Consider the following 18568-nt stretch of genomic DNA (forward strand, 5'->3'; position numbering starts at 1 on the left):
ATTAATAAACTGGCAATTTTGAATAGGCCTATTATTTGTGTTTTTTTATAAAGTTTACAATAATAATTAAAAGGTTTAAATATTTCAACAATTATTAATTAAAACAACAATAACACAATTTCCAATAACAAGGAAATGCACTTTAAGAAATTTCTAACTGTGTAAAACAGTAGAACTACAGATAGTTACTGGAAAATGGTGTCGTCAATGAGGCCGACCACCGGTGCATTGTTGATGTATTACAGATGGCTGTTATTGTTTTACTTTTACAGGAAATTGTTTGTTCATTATTGTCCAAAAGTATGGTGTGGCCTATTCAACAAGTTATTCCTCGTACTACCTAAAACAACAAGTTTATTTACGTCATTTCGTACGTATATTGAGTTGGTGTCTATCAAAGAATCATGGTACATGGTATAGCCTTCCCTACCCAACTTGATGACCTCTGGCTATGATGTATACTTTAACCGACGGAATTGGGGAAGGGTGTTCAAACCAACAGATTTGATTTTATTATAGTTAGACCTACGTTCGCGAAAACATCCTTTTTTCAGGACATTATGCCTATTATTGTTTTTATCGAATTTCTTGTGATAGTAGACTTCTCCGTGACGTACCTATGCTATTTATAGTAACTCGTAAAGCAAATGATTGGTTAGAATTATTAATAATATTCTAACAACTTCCTTTATGTCTTTCAACGATCACGTTTGACTTGCAACATACATAAAATAACTGTTTTGACTTGAGGTATTAAATGTAATAAGCTACAAAAAACTAATCATCAGGCTGACTTAGATACAGTATTCAGACTCAATTCTTCACAGAGTGTATGGTAAATAATACTGTACAAGATTGATCAGGCTCAACTGCTGGTGTTTTCCAAGTTAAATATTGTTTTGTGACTTTTGATTCTTCTAAAACTGAAGGTACTAGTCCTCCGTAGGCCTACTAGTCCTTAGATAGACAGATAAGAGTGGATTCTTAGCAAAAAACGGCATAAACTTCACGAAGACAGGGCAATTGATATCTTAGAAAGGAACGTCGGATGTCAAGACAAGTTAACAAAACGAGGAAAACGCAAATTCTTAAAAGAAGGAAAGTCAGATTTTTAAGAACAGTGTAGAATCTTAAAAACACAAAGAAAGGGCAAATTCTAGGAAAACGCCGGATTGCAAAGAAAAATTAACAGAAGGAAAATTTAGATTGTTAAGAAAAGAAAAAAATTCCGAATAATTTGAAAGAAATTCTAATTCTCAAATTACAGCAACTTTTTTCTCAAAAGTATGGAAAACGATTCATGCAATGTGACTTTGGCAGATGATCTTTCGGATAAACTGGTAAACACTAAACACAAAACGATTAGCGTGACGTTAGCCGTAACTTCATTTCTACTAAATGCAAGTATGGTTCTTATAATTGTAACAGAAAAAGCATTAAGAAAACGAAACATTTTTCAAGTATCATTAGCACTATCCGACATCTGCTTTGCAGTTTGTGTTTTTCTACTTAGTTACATTGGCAAATTTGAAAGTGAGGTATTTTGTATTTGTATAACATTCGCGGTCATCTCTATCCAGGCGATTGGAGCTGTGGCAGTTGAAAGGTTTGTTGTGCTTGTCGTCTTCAAGTTTAAGAAACGTGCAGTTGCGACCAAAAGCCAAATAGCTACGTGCATATGTATCTGGTTCATCTCTCTTGGAACAACAAGCATTTTCTTCATCGCAGGCCACACGGATCATTTAAGCTTCGTGCTATCCATCTTGGATCTGATCATTTTGGCAACTGTGTACATATCTTACATTATAATTTATTTATCTATTAAGAAACACATTAGAAAAATGAGCAATTGCACATCTGCTGCTAAAAAATCAAAGAAACTGATTTTAACGTTCTCTTTAATCATTGTAACGTGTACAATATGCTGGTTTCCATTGATTGTTCATACAATTGTAGAACATTTAGGCGTGAATCAATGTAAAAGAAATGTTTCGATACCTGGTTTTTTTATACTTGCTTTATGTTATAGTATATTTAATCCCATAGTGTATGGTTTAGGAATAAATGAAATACAGATAGTGATTAAGGAACGTGCCATGAAACTTTACAACTCTATTTTGAACAAATTGACAAACAAGACCCCTACAGTTAGCGGGGTTTATGCGTAAAAGAACCGGGTGTGGACAAACTTTACAAAAAATATCCACAATTAAATGTTAATTTTAAAAATAGTTCATGTTAATAGAGAGCTTTCAATTTGCGATGACCGACACATGTGTCGTCGGTCGTAGCAAAGACGAAACCTGTGTCCAGGTGATCGTGAGGAGGAAAACATCACCCACATGACGTCGCAAATCAAAACTCCCTAATAACCAGCAGAAATTCATCTAACACGTTTCGTTAAAATAATTCTCCATGTCTATTTGATGCTGAATAGTAAAGTGAGTAAAGTCTATCTTCGTCGGCCTAGTAATTGATTTATTTGTATTTCTTTTGTAAATCTGTAAATATACAGATATCTAAATGGGAACTAATCCTCATGATGTTGTAGACCTACATTTATTTCTTCCTAAAAGAACCAATGACTTTTAGTTCATTTGTTGTTTTTCTATAGGCCTACTGTTATTATTTCTGATAACAAGTAAGGGGTTTTAATTAAAAGTATCAAAAACTTGTACGAGGGCCAACAAATGATTTAATTCTGACAAAATAAAGTATAAATGGCTTTTATTTCCTAATATCAGAAAACTTTTAGTAATGTACAATACTAATATTTTTAAATCTGACAAAAAGAATTATAATAGATTGTATTTCTTTTTATCAGAAACCTTAGTAATATATAATACATATTTGTAATTCTGATGGAATTTATTTCAATTTATCAGAAACGTTTTAGTTCAGAAAAAAGACGAATTTCACTTCCTTCTATCAGGAAGTGAAATGGGTTTTGAAAGCAAAAAGAGATGGGTTTTGAAAGCAAAACTCATCTCATAGAAACTGTAAATGTATATTAATTGTCTATATCTTAAATGCTGAAGTAATATGACTTGTATTGTAAATAATAAACTAGCTGTACAGTATATTTGCATATCTCATTTACATAGGCCTAAATCTAAATCTTCATTTATTTTTTTGTAAATTATGTAAATATAATCAATAATAATAGGTAACATTTTGGTATTTCTAAAATGACTTTTATCATATTTAAGAAATATTTTTTGGTTTAAAGTAAAAATTGGGAATACATTATTGTATTTATAGAGAGATTTCGATTTATGATGAGCTTGTGTTGTTTGTTGGCGTCTGGACCTAGAACCCATCAAATCTGAAATCGAAGAAGAATTCAGGAAGCATGTCGTCGCTTAATATTAAATCGTCCTAAATCGAAAGCTCTCTAATTTATTGGTGATCGATTTATAATCTATTCGTCGAGAATTAGAGGTATATGCTTTGACGCATGCATACGGTAGCACATTATCACACATTAGCATATTTAAGAAAATAATGTTGGCACAAATTAATGTTTAGCATGTTTGCGAGGCATATGAATCCGGTTATTATCAATATGACTATGACGAGAGATACATTAAATCAACTCATTAACAAATAAATAAAATTCGAATTTAAATTGAAATTTCTTGTTTTTTATTTGAACTTATTTTCAAACATTAATTTTTGCAAGATCAGAATTTAGAGAAATTGAGATCTACATGGGGAAGGACATTATTTTTCTGCCAGATTACAAAATGTTAGTATGTATTGATGATGTGGCCTTTTAAAAACATTTTAGCTGAGTCAGGTATCCGTATAAACATAAACTACAACCCATCGGATAACGTTATTATACAAATGTTATCCTTCCGCCCTACGTAGCATTGTCTCTGTCACAGTGACAAACACAATTTCAATATTATTCAAAGAAATTTAAAAAACCCTTTAATTATTTTCTTAGCAGGTATAACTGGTATTGGAGTGTCTTATATGGATGGTGTTATTTTGCAACAACTTGTTTTAAGCACTTTGTTTTCAACACTTGTTTTTCCGGAACGGGCTGTTATTTTTTTAAAATCATTATTTAATACGCAACCATCAGCGAGTAACCCGCCAATAAGGATGGATAAACTTAAAATGTATGTGCTTATAAACCAAGGCTCATTTGAAGCTTATGGAGTGGAGTTGAAAGATCCGTGAAACAGCCCTGGCACCAGGTCAGGATTGAACCCTAGACCTTGGAATTGGAAGGCAAGCACGTTAACCAGCAACCTACAGCTCCACTAAATAATGAAATATGTAAAAAATTGAACGGCGTTGTCTTTCATTCCGTAAGACGGAACAAGTGTGAACGTATCTCTATTAACCAGCGAGGTTTCATGCGATCTGGTTTAAGCTTCTTTTTTAAATGGGGAAATGGGCATTAATGCGCGCGTTTCTTACTTATACTCCGGGCAAGATGATGTTTTTATTTAGCTGTGTACGCGAGCATAACCCGGCCCACATGGAATTAATTAATCACTTACTCATGTGAGTTTTCTTCCTCAATAACCGGATAATTCATCCTCGACCTACATGTTTAATTTACGAATACAGTAAAAATAAAACAAGTTACCGGTATATTATATACCTGCATATTATGTATGGAAACAACGGAGAATCGCGTTGTTATACAGGTAAGGATCTGATTACATCACAAATATCCGATCATAGATTTGTTATTTTACAATATTAATTTACCCGTAAAATCGAATAAATCTAAGCTATACATCTAGGTAACGAAGAGTAAACATCTGATTACGTAACAATGATCTGACAAATCATAGGATATATTATTTTACAATATTAATTTACCCGTAAAATCGAATAAATCTAAGCTATACATCTAGGTAACGACGAGTAAACATCTGATTACGTAACAATGATCTGACAAATCATAGGATTTATTATTTTACAATATTAATTTACCCATAAAATCGAAAAAAACCTAAGCAGTCCGTCTTGGTACCGTCACAAAGACCCGACCAATCATAGGATTCATTACGGTATTTTACAATATTAATTTAAACGAAAATAAAATAAACCAATGTTTATAATATTACCCATATTCGTTTCGTTTCGTTTCGTTTATTTATTTTTTCCACTCACTTATATTATATATATATATAATTTACACAACATATATTAAATGTGGGTGGATGGAGGTCACAGTAAGTTCACAGAACTTTAAGTCGTGACCCCCGTATGACTATAAGTATACTAACATTGCTACAGAGTAGACTAAAATATAAATATATAATAGTGAAACTACATGAAATAAAAAATACAAAAATAAATTTAAATTATAGAAGTTAAGATAAACCAGGCAATTATATAATATAATGATAAAAGGGATAATGATAACAATTAGAGTACAATATGAAATATAATTAAATATGGTATTTATGGTATTTTAATAACAAGTATAACGATACAATGTAGCGGAGATTATTGAATACCAGGGTGAAGGATTTAATGCCATGTATCACCACCAAATAAATAATGATAAAAGATCGGCGAAAAATTATGTAGCATATTCTGACACCATTTTGTGTTTGAAATTAGATATTGATAAACCAGAGTAAGAAAATATTAGGAGTAAACATCTGTCTACGTCACAAAGATCTAACCAATCAAGGATTCATCATTTTTTATATTAATTTACAATAAATCGAATAAACTACGTACCAATCTAAGCTATATGTCTAAGTAACGAAGAAAATATTAAGAGAAAAACATCTAATTACGTCACAAATATCTGACCAATCAAAGGATTCATTAGGTCTATTTTACAATATTAATTTAACCATAAAATCGAATAAACCAATAAACTATCCATATAGGTAACAAATAAAATATTATGAGTATGTGATTACGTCAGGATGATCTGACCAATCACGATATTTTATATTTTGCTATTATAATATACTAGTAAGGTCAGATGAAGCAAACGCTTAAAGTGTTATTACTGAGAGTTATAACACTGACTAGAACCTGACTAGGCCTACTGACCTATACTTCAAATAGGCCTATCTCCAAAACGGCATGTGAGTTTATGTACAGGGCTAATATTTGTGAGAACGGAAAAATAATTGTATTGCAGAGATGGCTGTACTTACATTCACTGAACAGATGAATATTACTGAATTTGAAGACGTTTGTAGCGTTTCGTTAATTGACAGTGTTTTACGTCAACTGTCAGATAATAACGCTTACAACTATGCCACTTACAGTTGTTGCATACTATCTATTACGTTGAATTTCAGCATCTTTCTTATGATGTTGACGGAAAAAGCGTTGCGCAAAAGGACTAACATTTTTACAATTTCACTAGCACTTTCGGATAGCCTTTTTGCAGGTGCAGTTATTTTGATGATATCAATTAACAAACGGGATATCATTCAACCAATCTCTCTTTTCTCGTTATGTTTAACGATCGCAATCATATCTATTCAGACGATTGGAGTTGTTTCAATCGAGAGACTTTTTGTTATCGTTATTTTCCCGTTTAAACGCAACGTAAATACACCCAAGAAACTGTTGTCAGTGTGTGTTTGTATTTGGGGATTTTCGTTCGGATTTTTATCTATTCTGTTGATCATAAATAAAGTTGATGAAATAGGGTTTATATTGGCGATATGGGATGTTGTTATCCTTATTAACGTGTATGTGTCTTATTCTTTAATATACTGGTTTATTAAAAGACATGAAGTAAAGGTGAGCTCACATAGGTCGCAGGAAATCAGCCTGTCCAAGAAAGTTCTGAAAACATTTTCCATCATTATTGTCACGTGTACATTATGCTGGGTTCCTCTTATTACGTTTTCTATCTTGGATTACTTTGGACATATCGACTGTAACAAAGATTCCTATATTGATGTGTATAGTATTTTTTTCATCCTTGGCATAGGGTACTCAATATTTAATCCTATCATCTACGGTCTAAGAATCAGTGAACTTAGAAATGCTATCGGCGAACGGTTTTTGAGAATTTGGAACTTTAGTACTGCCAGTTCAGCAAATACAGGGACTAATTCAGCTCCTCGTCCTGGGGACATCAAATGAACAGAGAGTTAAGTCCTCACACTTAGGCCTACACATAACCTTATGATCTTTCTGTCTTTTTTGGCTCAAATAGACTACCACGGTATCAATTGTCTGCGGTATCGGTAAATAGTACATACATATAGCAGCGACTAATTATTACCATCTATATTAACGAGTATTTATAGAGGTCAACTATTACGTAAGCGGGATTTATAAAATCAATAATTATAATAACTTATTACGATGTAGAGACAAAAACCTCTGCGCATGCCTTTCCAGTTGTTCGTGATTCTAAATATTATAGTGCATTTGTCGACAGTTGTTTCTTCTTTTCATACATAGTATATTACCTTTGACAGATCATTTTTAACTTTGTGTTTTATTTGGTTTAGATGAAATTGTATTAAATACTATTTAGCTGAAGTTTTTGTATGGTTGTCAGAATAAATACTCAATTTTTACTACAAAAAATATGTACAAATAAACTAAAATAAAACATGTCTAGTGTTTCTTTTCGTTAGAAGAAAAATCAGTACAATACGTTCTTGACAGTATTTACGTCAGTGAGACTATGGTAGGCCTACGACATTGAAATAGAAAATTAAGGTAAACATCAGACATGACGTCATCGTTAACAAATATAACAATTATTATTACTTTGAGAAAGCAGAAGCTCAATTATACGGATAAAAAGCAAATAATTACTAAATGTATATTTAAATAATCCAACTTTGTCATTTATAAACGTGAGGATTTCAAGCCGATTGTAATCACAGCATTGTTGTCAATGCATTATATAGATTAATTTGACACTGGGTTTAATAATTAACAGGTTTAATAATAAGATACATATTTTCGTCATCAATGCAATCAGTGGGATACATTCCTCATCATCAAATCCAATAAACATGTCAATCTACAAGATGACATTTAAATAAGATTCCAAGGTCAAGCATGCAGCATTGTTTATACAAAAGGAATTGGAATACGTTAACAAAAATCTATCTTAATGATTGTGTCAGTCCGTAGTTTTAATTTAATGTAATTTGTGATAATGTTGAATATAATCATGAAAGACTTCTCTGATATAATCATTTACGGTAAGCCTATTTACCCTACTAAACTTTCTCTCGATAATAAAACGTGTTTTCTTGCTTGGTGCGTGAAGTGCATTTAAATCAAATCACCACTTTATTACTTTGTAAGTTACATTAGTGAGAGAGAAAAGTAAAATACAACATAATGGATCTTATGCGTTGAATGGGGAGTTGAAACATATCAAAATGTCTTAAAGAAACGAGGCGGACAATCAGGCTTTTAACGAATGGAAATATCACACAATACAACATTTGTTTTAGCTACTGTTTTAAAATGAATTTTATTCAATTATTCCACTGATTCCATTTTGAATCGATAAAGGCTAGGCCATTCAAATAGGCAGTGTTTGGATTTCAACCGCGGAATAGAAAAGTTATACACGGAACATAAGCTACATAGCACTACATTCTCAAAATGTTAACAATGCTGGACGTGCAATCGAACCATTTAGTAGTAATGATGATTTGAATGTGAATTGAATTTTAATAATATTTAATGAGTATGAGAATATGACTGCTCTTTTAATGAGGATGAGATACAGTCATGTCTCGAACCCATGCCTCTCACACCTAGCCGTTCACTCACATTATATCATATTAGGCCTACATTCTCTCCACTTATCTCTGTATTTGCTGTTTCAAAAATGAAACATCAAATTTTCTTTAAATAGAAACACAAAATTAAAACCATAAAAACAGAAAAAAGTTTGTAGCTCTTTTGCTAGTCACTAGTGGAATAAATAATATTTCAATCCTCAATGTAGATTTAAGCAGCTATTCCCTTTCATTGCCAGTTGGGCGTGACTTCCCCTCCTTTCAAGACTGCCTCTTTAGTAGTTTCTCTGGCAGTGCGTTCAATCTCTTCCCAAATCAGCCTCCTAACTCCGCTGCAATAGTTTAGGAATGGATCTATCGGATCCATGACAAGTGGTGTATCTTCAAGACTGAAAACAAAAATGAAACATCAACTTTTCTTTAAATAGAAACACAAAATTAAAACCATAAAAACAGAAAAAAGTTTTTAGCTCTTTTGCTGAGTCACTAGTGGAATAAATAATATTTCAATCATCATTTATTTGTAAACGTTTATAATTTTCAGCTGAATTATGTCTCTTAATCCGCATCTGGGGCTAAGAGATTGGATTGGCACTACGTCACAAAGGCGTCTTACTGAGAATTGATGAATTCAACAATCAGTGGAAACAAAATGTCCATTTACTTATTTAACTGCATATAATATAAATAAATGCTTTGCATTTAGAGAAATAAGATAAACTAAAAACAATACAAGGTAAACTTGCTCGACAGGAAAAAAGATCTTCGTACTGTTGTTCAACAGCCTAATAGCTTGCTAATCGAAGCTGTTACTCAACCTACTTGTACGAGAAATGATGTTCTACGAATTACGAGAAAAAGGTTCGCCCTTTAAAACTAAGTAGGCCTATCTCCAGATTTTACCAGTTATGGCAATAACGAAAACCGTATCATAACTATAGTTTAGACATCAGCAAAGTTTGGCACGTACCTATATCACGCACCGCAAGAACGTGCACGAAACGCACGTTATTCTCTAGCATCACAAGCAAAAAAAAATGGTCGCTTGTGATTGGCCTAGAACGAGGTTTAACAATTTCTACCATACTCCTTCATAAAGGAATGTTACGCCTATAAATTTGTGATTCTAAAATAAGTTTGATAAAAAGAAGCTATTTTAAAGATAATCTTACCAAATATGCAAATTATGTTTCGCCACTTCTTCCATAATGTTTTTGTCGTATCGACCATACTGAGTTCCACCCCAAATAACTTGTAAACTCGCCCAATCTCCAAGCGTCTTCATTACATCAAAAAATCCTTTACGGATGTCAAACTCGGAGGGGCATCCAGCCTTGCACCAGCGATGCAATGTTACCAGATCAAACAATTCTGGTTTAGGCTCTCTACTGCGAAGCGAAAGCTTGGTCGTCTGCCACACTTTGACCAATCGTATTAAGTCGTGTAGATAAACTGGTGTTTTCTTAATTAAATTAGATTGCATTTCTAGTATGGTTGCGTTGTAAGGGGAACGATCAGAAACTGTAATGAACTTTCGGTAAAATGTGCCGATGTTTGCTAAAGAAAATAAAATAGCGATAATAATATTATGTCTCATACTATATGTATTTTACAACTTGTTTATACACATTTTACCTTTTTTGTTATGACCTATTTCTTTTTTAATGTTTGAACTGACAATTTTCCTCTTCTGAAGTTTTTACCAATTTTCTCCATTTCAACTTGTATAGTATAGGACTTACTGCTTGTTTTCTTATCTTGCATTTATCTTGTTTGTTGACAATGATTTTGATCAAAATAAATGAATGAAAGAAAAGACATGTGTATACAATGCAGAGTTGCTGAGGGTATAACCTTGATTTTCATATAAATTATGGACTACAATTTTCGGTATAACAATTTAAGGATAATCTGATCTTAAACATTGTACATAATAAACAAATTGGAATTGGAGTGACGATGAATTATGCACAAAAGTTGAACGCAACAATTAAATGTATCGTTTTAAAAATGAAACACTCATCTTTCATTAATCTTTCATTTAAGGATTATGAAAAGAAATAGGCCTAATGTATTAATTTCTATTAAAAGCTTGCATTAATATTTTTAAGTAGGCTTAAACATTTTTACTAAATTACCAAAAAGAGTGCCATTTCTTAGGTAAGCGATGTTTCAATCATGAATTATTCATTATTTTATATTCTTCTCTTATTGAAAATGAGTGTGACGTAAGAATTGATCGGACTGACAATTAGCTACTGAAGCCTTCTGTGTGGTTTACGTACTGATCTAGCTACATGACCCTTTGTTCAACACATTTTCGACGATCGCTGGAGCACGCTGTACCGCTAGTTCCGACTTTTAGCAGGAAGTAGCTGCTAAACGTACGTAATCCACCACTCGGAATATTGACACACGTTTTTCCCGAATATTTTGCGCGGATAGTACGCGTGCAAGGGTAGATGTTTTCTGGATGGTACTGTAGTGAGAGAGATAAGTTATAGAGGATTAGGTTTGGTTCAGAACTTAGAAAATATAGGTTCACGGTCACAAATAATGAACAATTTAGGATTTCTGCATCGCTTACCTACAGAAAATGAAAGCAATCGCGAAGGTCAAGTGGACGATTTGCGTTACACACTTGACGTACCTTGAGTTGGATTGTTGCCAAGCAAATCGACAGTAGGAAAAACTGTACACGTGATCATGTCATCACACGTCGGCAAATACACTGTTAAACAATCTTGGGCGTTTTTCATGCCCAATCTGTATTTATCATTCAGACATTCCCGCAATTCATTCACAATAGATGGTAGTCTTTTTGAGTGGTCTTCAATCGCTCGGAAGTCAGTGATATATAGAAGAAGATCGATAAATATATCATCTTGTGTTGAAAGACTTTTACCCCATTCGCCAGCCTTTATTAACAGAAATAATAAATAAATAAATTATAATAAATAAATAATGATGATAAATAATAATTGTAATTGGGGATAATTTTGAATGTGGGGTGGGTGGGGTGTTTTTTTTGTGTATAGTTTTTGTATTTGTATCGCTGGTTTGTTTAAATTTGTTTTGTAATTTTACTGTTATATATTTAGGTATATTTATTCATAAAAAGACATCAAAATACAACGGCAGCAAAAAGGCTGAAAAGTAGTATTTTACAAAATTTGATAAAAATATATAAATACATTATGTATAAAAGGTAAAAAAATTACCACATTAAAATTGGTCCACCTGTAAGTTAAAATAGTGCCAGCCTATTCAATATTCATCATTAATGAGTCGGACTAAAAAAGGGACTGGTGAAGATCTAAATCTTTCTGTACGACCAAACGGGATTTTGAGTAGAGGCTTACTCGCAGACCTCAGGGTTCTGCTAATGTCACGAACAGGGGGAAGAATGCTTCTAAATGTATCGGACTTTATTATTCCTTTACCAAATTTCAGTAAGAGTTGGACTCTTCTGTTAACTAGCGATGGAAGGTCTGACAATTTAAGAGCAGACTCGTAGGATACATAGTTCATGCCATAAATGATTCGTAGAGCTCTTTTTTGAACTCTTTCTATTGACTTAGTTTGGTCTTTCGTAATTGAACTGTGCCACACAGGGCATGCATATTCAACTAAAAGACGTATATAGCAAGTATATACTTGTAGTAAATCTTTAGAAGGCGCCTTGGCTTTCTTAAGTATAATCAAAGTGTACAAACGTCGACATGCTTTAGCAACGATATCATGAATATGCATCTCCCATTTAAGGTTATCCTGCAAGGTGACACCAAGCAGTTTAATGTGATTTACATTGTTATTGTGTTCTGAGGAGGTCACCCAAAATAAAAAACAAATAAGTAAATAAATAAATTGTAAATAGGCCTACAGTTATAGGCCAATATATAGGGCAAATTAATTAACTACACTATAGTTTCTAGACTCCATTTCGACTTAATATTTGTAAAAAGATAAATATTTTGGCATACATGGCGTTTCATACGTATTGTGATGGCACTAGTTACAATAAGTTTATGCATGATTAATGCATAAACGGGCAGCGATTTTTTTTTTCGTACATAAGTTGGGGACCCCCTCATGAAACGTCACAAAATAAACATGAATAATTCATCTGTTAAATTTTCTTGTTCCGTGTGCACCCAAGCGTATAGCAACAAGAAGTGATTACACAAGTGCGGTACGATTCTAGGCCTATCTCCGCTGTTGTTGCGGCCGGCGTGCGATTTCATAGAAGAATAGCGGCGTTTTGTGTGGATTGTCGAAATAATCAGCCTTTAGTTTATGGTGTTTTTAATATAATTTATTACTAAAGAATTACGTGTTAAAACTATAGTTTCTATTAATACTATTAGGTCTAATTATTAGTCTCTAAACCCATGTCTATTCTAGTAGTAGCTGTGTGGGTGTGTGTGACGTGTGTGTGTTAGGTAGGCCTATGACCAAAGATAGTTACACTTACTATCTTTGGTATGACACAATCCGAGTAATAAGTCAGCAAAATTAGACAATAAACATTACACAAAAATACATTTTTTATTCCCGTGGGTCAAATCTTCCCATCTCATGTGTTCATATACGCGCATTTTTAAAATTCCTTTGAGTACATGCATATTGTTTGATAATAAAATAGCAGAATTAAAAAAATACAGTACACAAATTATACACATTCTTTATTCTTGTGGGTCTAAGCTTTCTTTGGGCTATGTCCAATGAATTACTACTTAGTTTAATGTCTTGCCTAGCTGTCGATTAGCCTCGACTCGACACATTTCCTGTGAAGAAGAGTGCGCGAAGGCAATCACGTGAATTGACTTGGAATCCTAGGCCTGCTGTAGAAAGTATCGTATCGCAGTTGTGTAATCACTTCTTGTTGCTATACGCTTGGGTGCACACGGAACAACAAATTTAACTGATGAATTATTCATGTTTATTTTGTGACGTTTCATGAAGGGGTCCCCAACTTATGTACGAAAAAAAAAATCGCAAACGGGCATAAATAAGGAGAAAGATTTGGACTCGTGGTTCATTGTTGAGTTGGATTACTATTTTCAGACTAGGCCTAGGCTTAAGAAAAATACAAAAGGATGAAAATAAGTAAAGTGTATAGGCTAAAACACCCTTCTGAGATTCATAGATTGTATTTCCTAGATAATACTTATAATAGCTCATTCTAAATTAATCTTTTTTTGGTAGATAATTGTAATGCAATTTTAGATTAGCATTTTATGAACATGATTAGGGTTGAATTCAAAATACACGGTTTTGTTTTGTATGCGTGTGGGTGCGTGTGTGTAGGCCTACGTGTCGCTTGGCTTTTTGATGAGTTAGTTACACCTACGCAACTTTTAATTCCAGATTCAAATTATCGGTACTCTACTTAATGTACTGATGTAAATGAATTCTCAATAATGATGTTTGAAGGCTACTGTATATAGCCTACATAGCATCACGCTTACATAATAATACTTTACCGACTTAAATTTTAAAGATAAGATATGATCGATATTGCGTGCGTGAATAATAAGTAATAAACACATTAAAATGAGTAAAACGTGGTAAAAAATTCGAGAACTGATGAGAATCTACATAACTGTATTTTAAAGGCTGCTTGTGTTTGTGTATATTTTAGAGAATATTAAAACGTAAAAGATGTATTGTCTCCCTGAAAAAAATTGTCATAATAGTTATCCACTTGGACCAAAAATTAGATCGAAAATAAATGTTACCTGAAAAAACTGTAGGGCCTAACTTAAAGCAAAAATAGTCAAATTGGCTGCCAGCAATGGGTTTTGGTTGAATTTAACAGTCTATTTTATCATTTTTTATAAGTGAAAACATTTTTTTATTGTTTTTTCCTCGTGGAAGTGATTGACTTTATTCAAAATAACCTATTCAAATTTTGATTTAATTAATCAATACTCTTTAAAGGTTGTTGGAGAATAGATCTAAGCTTATTTTTACTACTGCAATTTAGGGTTCAATATTTGCGAAAAAGTTATCTGTCATCTTTTATTCTTTTGTTGTGTTTTGTCTTCTTTTAGGGAATACTGTAACGTTAACGTGTAAAGATCTGTTACACAAGTTTGCTTTATTGATAGGCCTTAATGCGTGTCTGTATTTGAGTGTTTACAGTAACACATACCCTATCTGAAGATATTTGCCTGTTTTTTTTGTTTATACAGTATTTCATTTGAGCGTTTAGATAAATTAAACGTAAGGTATTTTCTGTCACTTGAGGGTTTAGAAACCTAAACGTCCACCATTATTACGGTACTGTGTTTCTTCAATGTGTTCTATCACTTTTAAATTGGAGAAAACCATGTAGCCTACAATGGGACGTTACTTAAGTTTGTTCATTAGATTAAATATTTTTATTATTGGTTAAAATCATGTTGTTTTTCATAGGGACAATCAAACACCTTTTTCCTTTTCCAAGATATGTTTTTCATTTGTAGAAAATAATTATGCGTAACCTAGATAGCTACTAAAAACTGTTTGTGACGTCACACTGCAGATATATTACGTTGGCGATAATTTAGATTTAAGACATGATTACAATTACTATTATCATTCCATTCAGCAACCTAGTTTGCTTGCAATCGATCTGGCACTGTGCAAGGCTCAGCGAATGATTTGTAATTAGGCAAGTTTGACGGAAAGTAGATATATCATTGTTTCGGAAATGTCATAAAGATGATGAAGCAATTTGCTTTAATAAATCGATTCTATTTGAATGACGTTCTTTCACCTACCGTACTAATAATACTGACTTGACAGAGTATTTAAAATTAATTAATCACAAATATGTAGGTCTCTTGCAAGCAAAGATAGAGAATATGTCATTTCTAAATACTGTATAGTGACTTACATTGTTTTTATCATACTTAGAGCAAAATGAAATAAAAACGGGACTAGCCCAAAAGACTTTATACAGATTACGCAGCTATCAAATAGAAAGTCTTTTTTTGTGAAGCATGAGCAGAATGATTTTTTATACTCAATAGTTGCGTAGTCACAAAAAATCACTATTGGTGAGGATACAGAAAAAAAGTTTAAACAGGGTAATTTCATTCTTTCCTGGTTTGAGGTAGTGGTGGACTTTGATTTAGGGGAAGATGTGACGAGGAGAGTTCAAAATTCCTGAACTTAACATATGTCCTATCTTTTGTATTGCAAGGCCGTCCCTCTCCACTTCTCTGTATACTCTTATAGTGAGGTACACTTACCACTCCTACTCGGCCTACCGTCACAGTCAATTTCTTCTTCATATACCCAACGAGAGATTCAATGGCATCATTCACTTCCTTAGTAGCAGATTTGGTTGGACGAAGCTCTTTAATAAAATGGCTCAAATCGCAAGGTGCTAAATTCCAAGGTGTCTCCATACCTATAAAATATAGATCCATGAATGCTTAGGCCTACTCATCATTAAACACTTTTGAAATGATTGAGTGTGGTCGTTAAGATAGGTCTTATTATGGGGTAAAAATGTTGAGCGAACGTTGATTTTTTTTGCCACCCCACTGAAAGATGCAATTCTGCCATAGACTTTTGACGGATCCAGGTATAAACAAGATACGTTTAACAAAAATGTTTATGAACTGAAGAAGAATCAAATATAGGCTTTAATTTAGCAGCAATTCATTTACTTAATTAAGCCCTATTTGAAAATCCATGCCTAATGGGCGTTATTTTGTGATGTCAATATTGATCAAGGCAATTGTATTATAATTTTATACTAAAACGCCTTTTTTTAAACAACATGCTTATTCTTTTGCCTGTGATCACTTCCTTCCTTTTCACTTCATTCCTTCCTTCACTACACAGCTATTTAGCTGAACCCGGTCCTAAAAATGAAGGGGATTAATCCTGAATAAACTCCCTATCTATCGTTTATGTCCAACGTTTCTTAGAATGAGTAAGCTAGATTAAAAAGTTTAAAAATATGAATTAATTAAACTCACCAAAAAATCGTAAAGCCTCAATCTCGTATTGGAAGAACCTACGACAGTATGGTGGTTGATTGTAACCTATTAAATCAGTAGGAACTGTAGCTTCGTCGAAACTCTTCTGACTGGCCTTGTTATCTCACATTTTAGATAAGTCGGATTCATTATTGATAATACTGATATTCGGTAAACACATTTTATTGACTTTTGTTTATTTAGTTCGTGGGGGTTATCCACAAAATTATTATTTCCGTCTCTCAGCCATATATAAATAAAAAGGAATCATAGGTTGAATCAGTGTTAAAAATGATAGCACAAAAGTCGTTGAACTGTTGGTAAAAGGTGGTAGACATATCGACTCTAATGGCGGTTTAAGTAGGCCCAAGAAATATACACGTTGATCGTGCAATTTTAGGTTGGGTGTACAGCATCTGTTTGCCGAAATTCTTGTATTTAAACATTAGCATTGTTAGCATAATTCAACCAGAAAAGTGATCATTTTTGTTAGCAAAACTATCCACGCCAAGGAGGGCTACCTTCAATCTGGTAAAGCTCCTAATCATCGTCATATTATGGGAAAAATGTCGTTCAACGGCAAATAAGATGGCCTGGAATTCCGCCACTAATATCTTCTGTTTTATCTACTTAATACTCAACGGTTCGTTGTCGTTTTAAGAAGAAATCAGAAAACTGCTTCAACCGGTCATCTGTATCTGGATATGCAAATGACATGGGGTTGGCTCGCGTTGAAGAATGATATGGTGCACTGATGGAATGAAGATAATGTGGGGATCAGGTCCCTGGTACAGAAGACAGTTACCGGTATGGACATAATTCGGAATTCATTAAATAGCGAAACTGGAAACTTTAAGTTGGTCGATCTGTGGCTGCTTAGGCCTGATGTATGTTCTGTGAATCGCGCAGCTTATTAACCCCATGATTTTCTTGGTACCTAGCTAACTTGCAAAAATGTATCCATGGTCTTCCACCGGAAAGGCAATAAGGGTGTGTTTCCATACCTGCTCTCTTACGCTTATAAATATATTTAGTAGGGTAGTTTGGTTCTTCTTGATACGATAATATCAGTCAAAATCACTCAACTACAATTAAATTTTTGCTAAATATTTAATCATTTTGTCATCGTTTAGATGATTTCCTTTTAAAAAAAGTAGGCATAGCGACCTTTCACGCCGTGCCACGCAACTACGTAAAGCACACTCAGACGCATAAACATGCACAGAATGACTATTAGACTCAATAGCTGCGTGGTCGCATGACAAATTGCGAGACTAAAGGTCAACTTAAACTACTGTTATTATTTGTGGTATATTTATTTTGAGATAGCGTACCAGTAGCGATCACACCTCGAGTTTGTAAAAATTCAAATGAAACTCTGAAACCATATTTTTAACTTGATGTGTTACTTTTTGTTACTCTATATAATATATATATATAAACCGGGCGGTTTAGAATTAATGTTCTTTGCCTGATTTGTTTATAATAGGCCTATATAATATATATAGTTTCAAATTAATTAATTAAATTTCAGTATATCACCGGGCGGTTTAGAATTAATGTTCTTTGCCTGATGTGTTTATATATATATATATATATATTATATAACTCTAGGCATAACAGTTGACTTGTTCAGTTAATCAGCAAAAAAAATCGGATGTATATCAAATACAATTTATACGTGGCCGCCTAAAAGGTAGATCATAACTTGGTTCCCACTAGGACGTAACGCAACGCAAGCGTGTTGACCAATGACAAGTGGCAGTTGGTCAACTCACTTACGTCCTTACGTTGCGTCTCTAGTGGGAACCAAGTTTTAGGTTGCGTTACGTCCTTGGGTTGCGTCTCTAGTTGGAACCA

The 18568-nt window shown here is 33.3% G+C and overlaps 2 protein-coding genes across 2 annotated transcripts; one reads left to right on the top strand and one right to left on the bottom strand.

Moving 5' to 3' along the window:
• The first annotated feature begins 1284 nt into the window (after nt 1-1284).
• LOC140058129 (uncharacterized) lies at nt 1285-2168 on the top strand. The gene has a single exon (XM_072103685.1). The coding sequence runs from the start codon at nt 1287-1289 to the stop codon at nt 2166-2168; it is 882 nt and encodes a 293-aa protein (XP_071959786.1). The 5' UTR covers nt 1285-1286.
• Nucleotides 2169-8958: 6790 nt separating this feature from the next.
• Nucleotides 8959-16129, bottom strand: LOC140058130 (2'-5'-oligoadenylate synthase 3-like). Its single transcript, XM_072103686.1, has 4 exons — nt 15971-16129; nt 11367-11647; nt 9902-10333; nt 8959-9118 (listed from the first exon to the last, which is right to left on the bottom strand). Exons 1-4 carry the CDS (start codon nt 16127-16129, stop codon nt 8959-8961), a joined length of 1032 nt encoding a protein of 343 aa, XP_071959787.1.
• Nucleotides 16130-18568: the final 2439 nt, after the last annotated feature.

Source organism: Antedon mediterranea, chromosome 9 (genome assembly GCF_964355755.1).
Source record: "Antedon mediterranea chromosome 9, ecAntMedi1.1, whole genome shotgun sequence".
Lineage (NCBI taxonomy): Eukaryota > Metazoa > Echinodermata > Crinoidea > Comatulida > Antedonidae > Antedon > Antedon mediterranea.

Coding starts and splice junctions, on each gene's coding strand:
- LOC140058130 (XM_072103686.1), bottom strand. CDS start 16,129: ATGGAGACACCTTGGAATTTAGCACCTTGCGATTTGAGCCATTTTATT. Junction 11,648..15,970: donor CGGTAGGCCGAGTAGGAGTG/GTAAGTGTACCT, acceptor CTGTTAATAAAG/GCTGGCGAATGGGGTAAAAG. Junction 10,334..11,366: donor ACTCAAGGTACGTCAAGTGT/GTAACGCAAATC, acceptor GTTGTAAAATAC/ATATAGTATGAGACATAATA.
- LOC140058129 (XM_072103685.1), top strand. CDS start 1,287: ATGGAAAACGATTCATGCAATGTGACTTTGGCAGATGATCTTTCGGAT.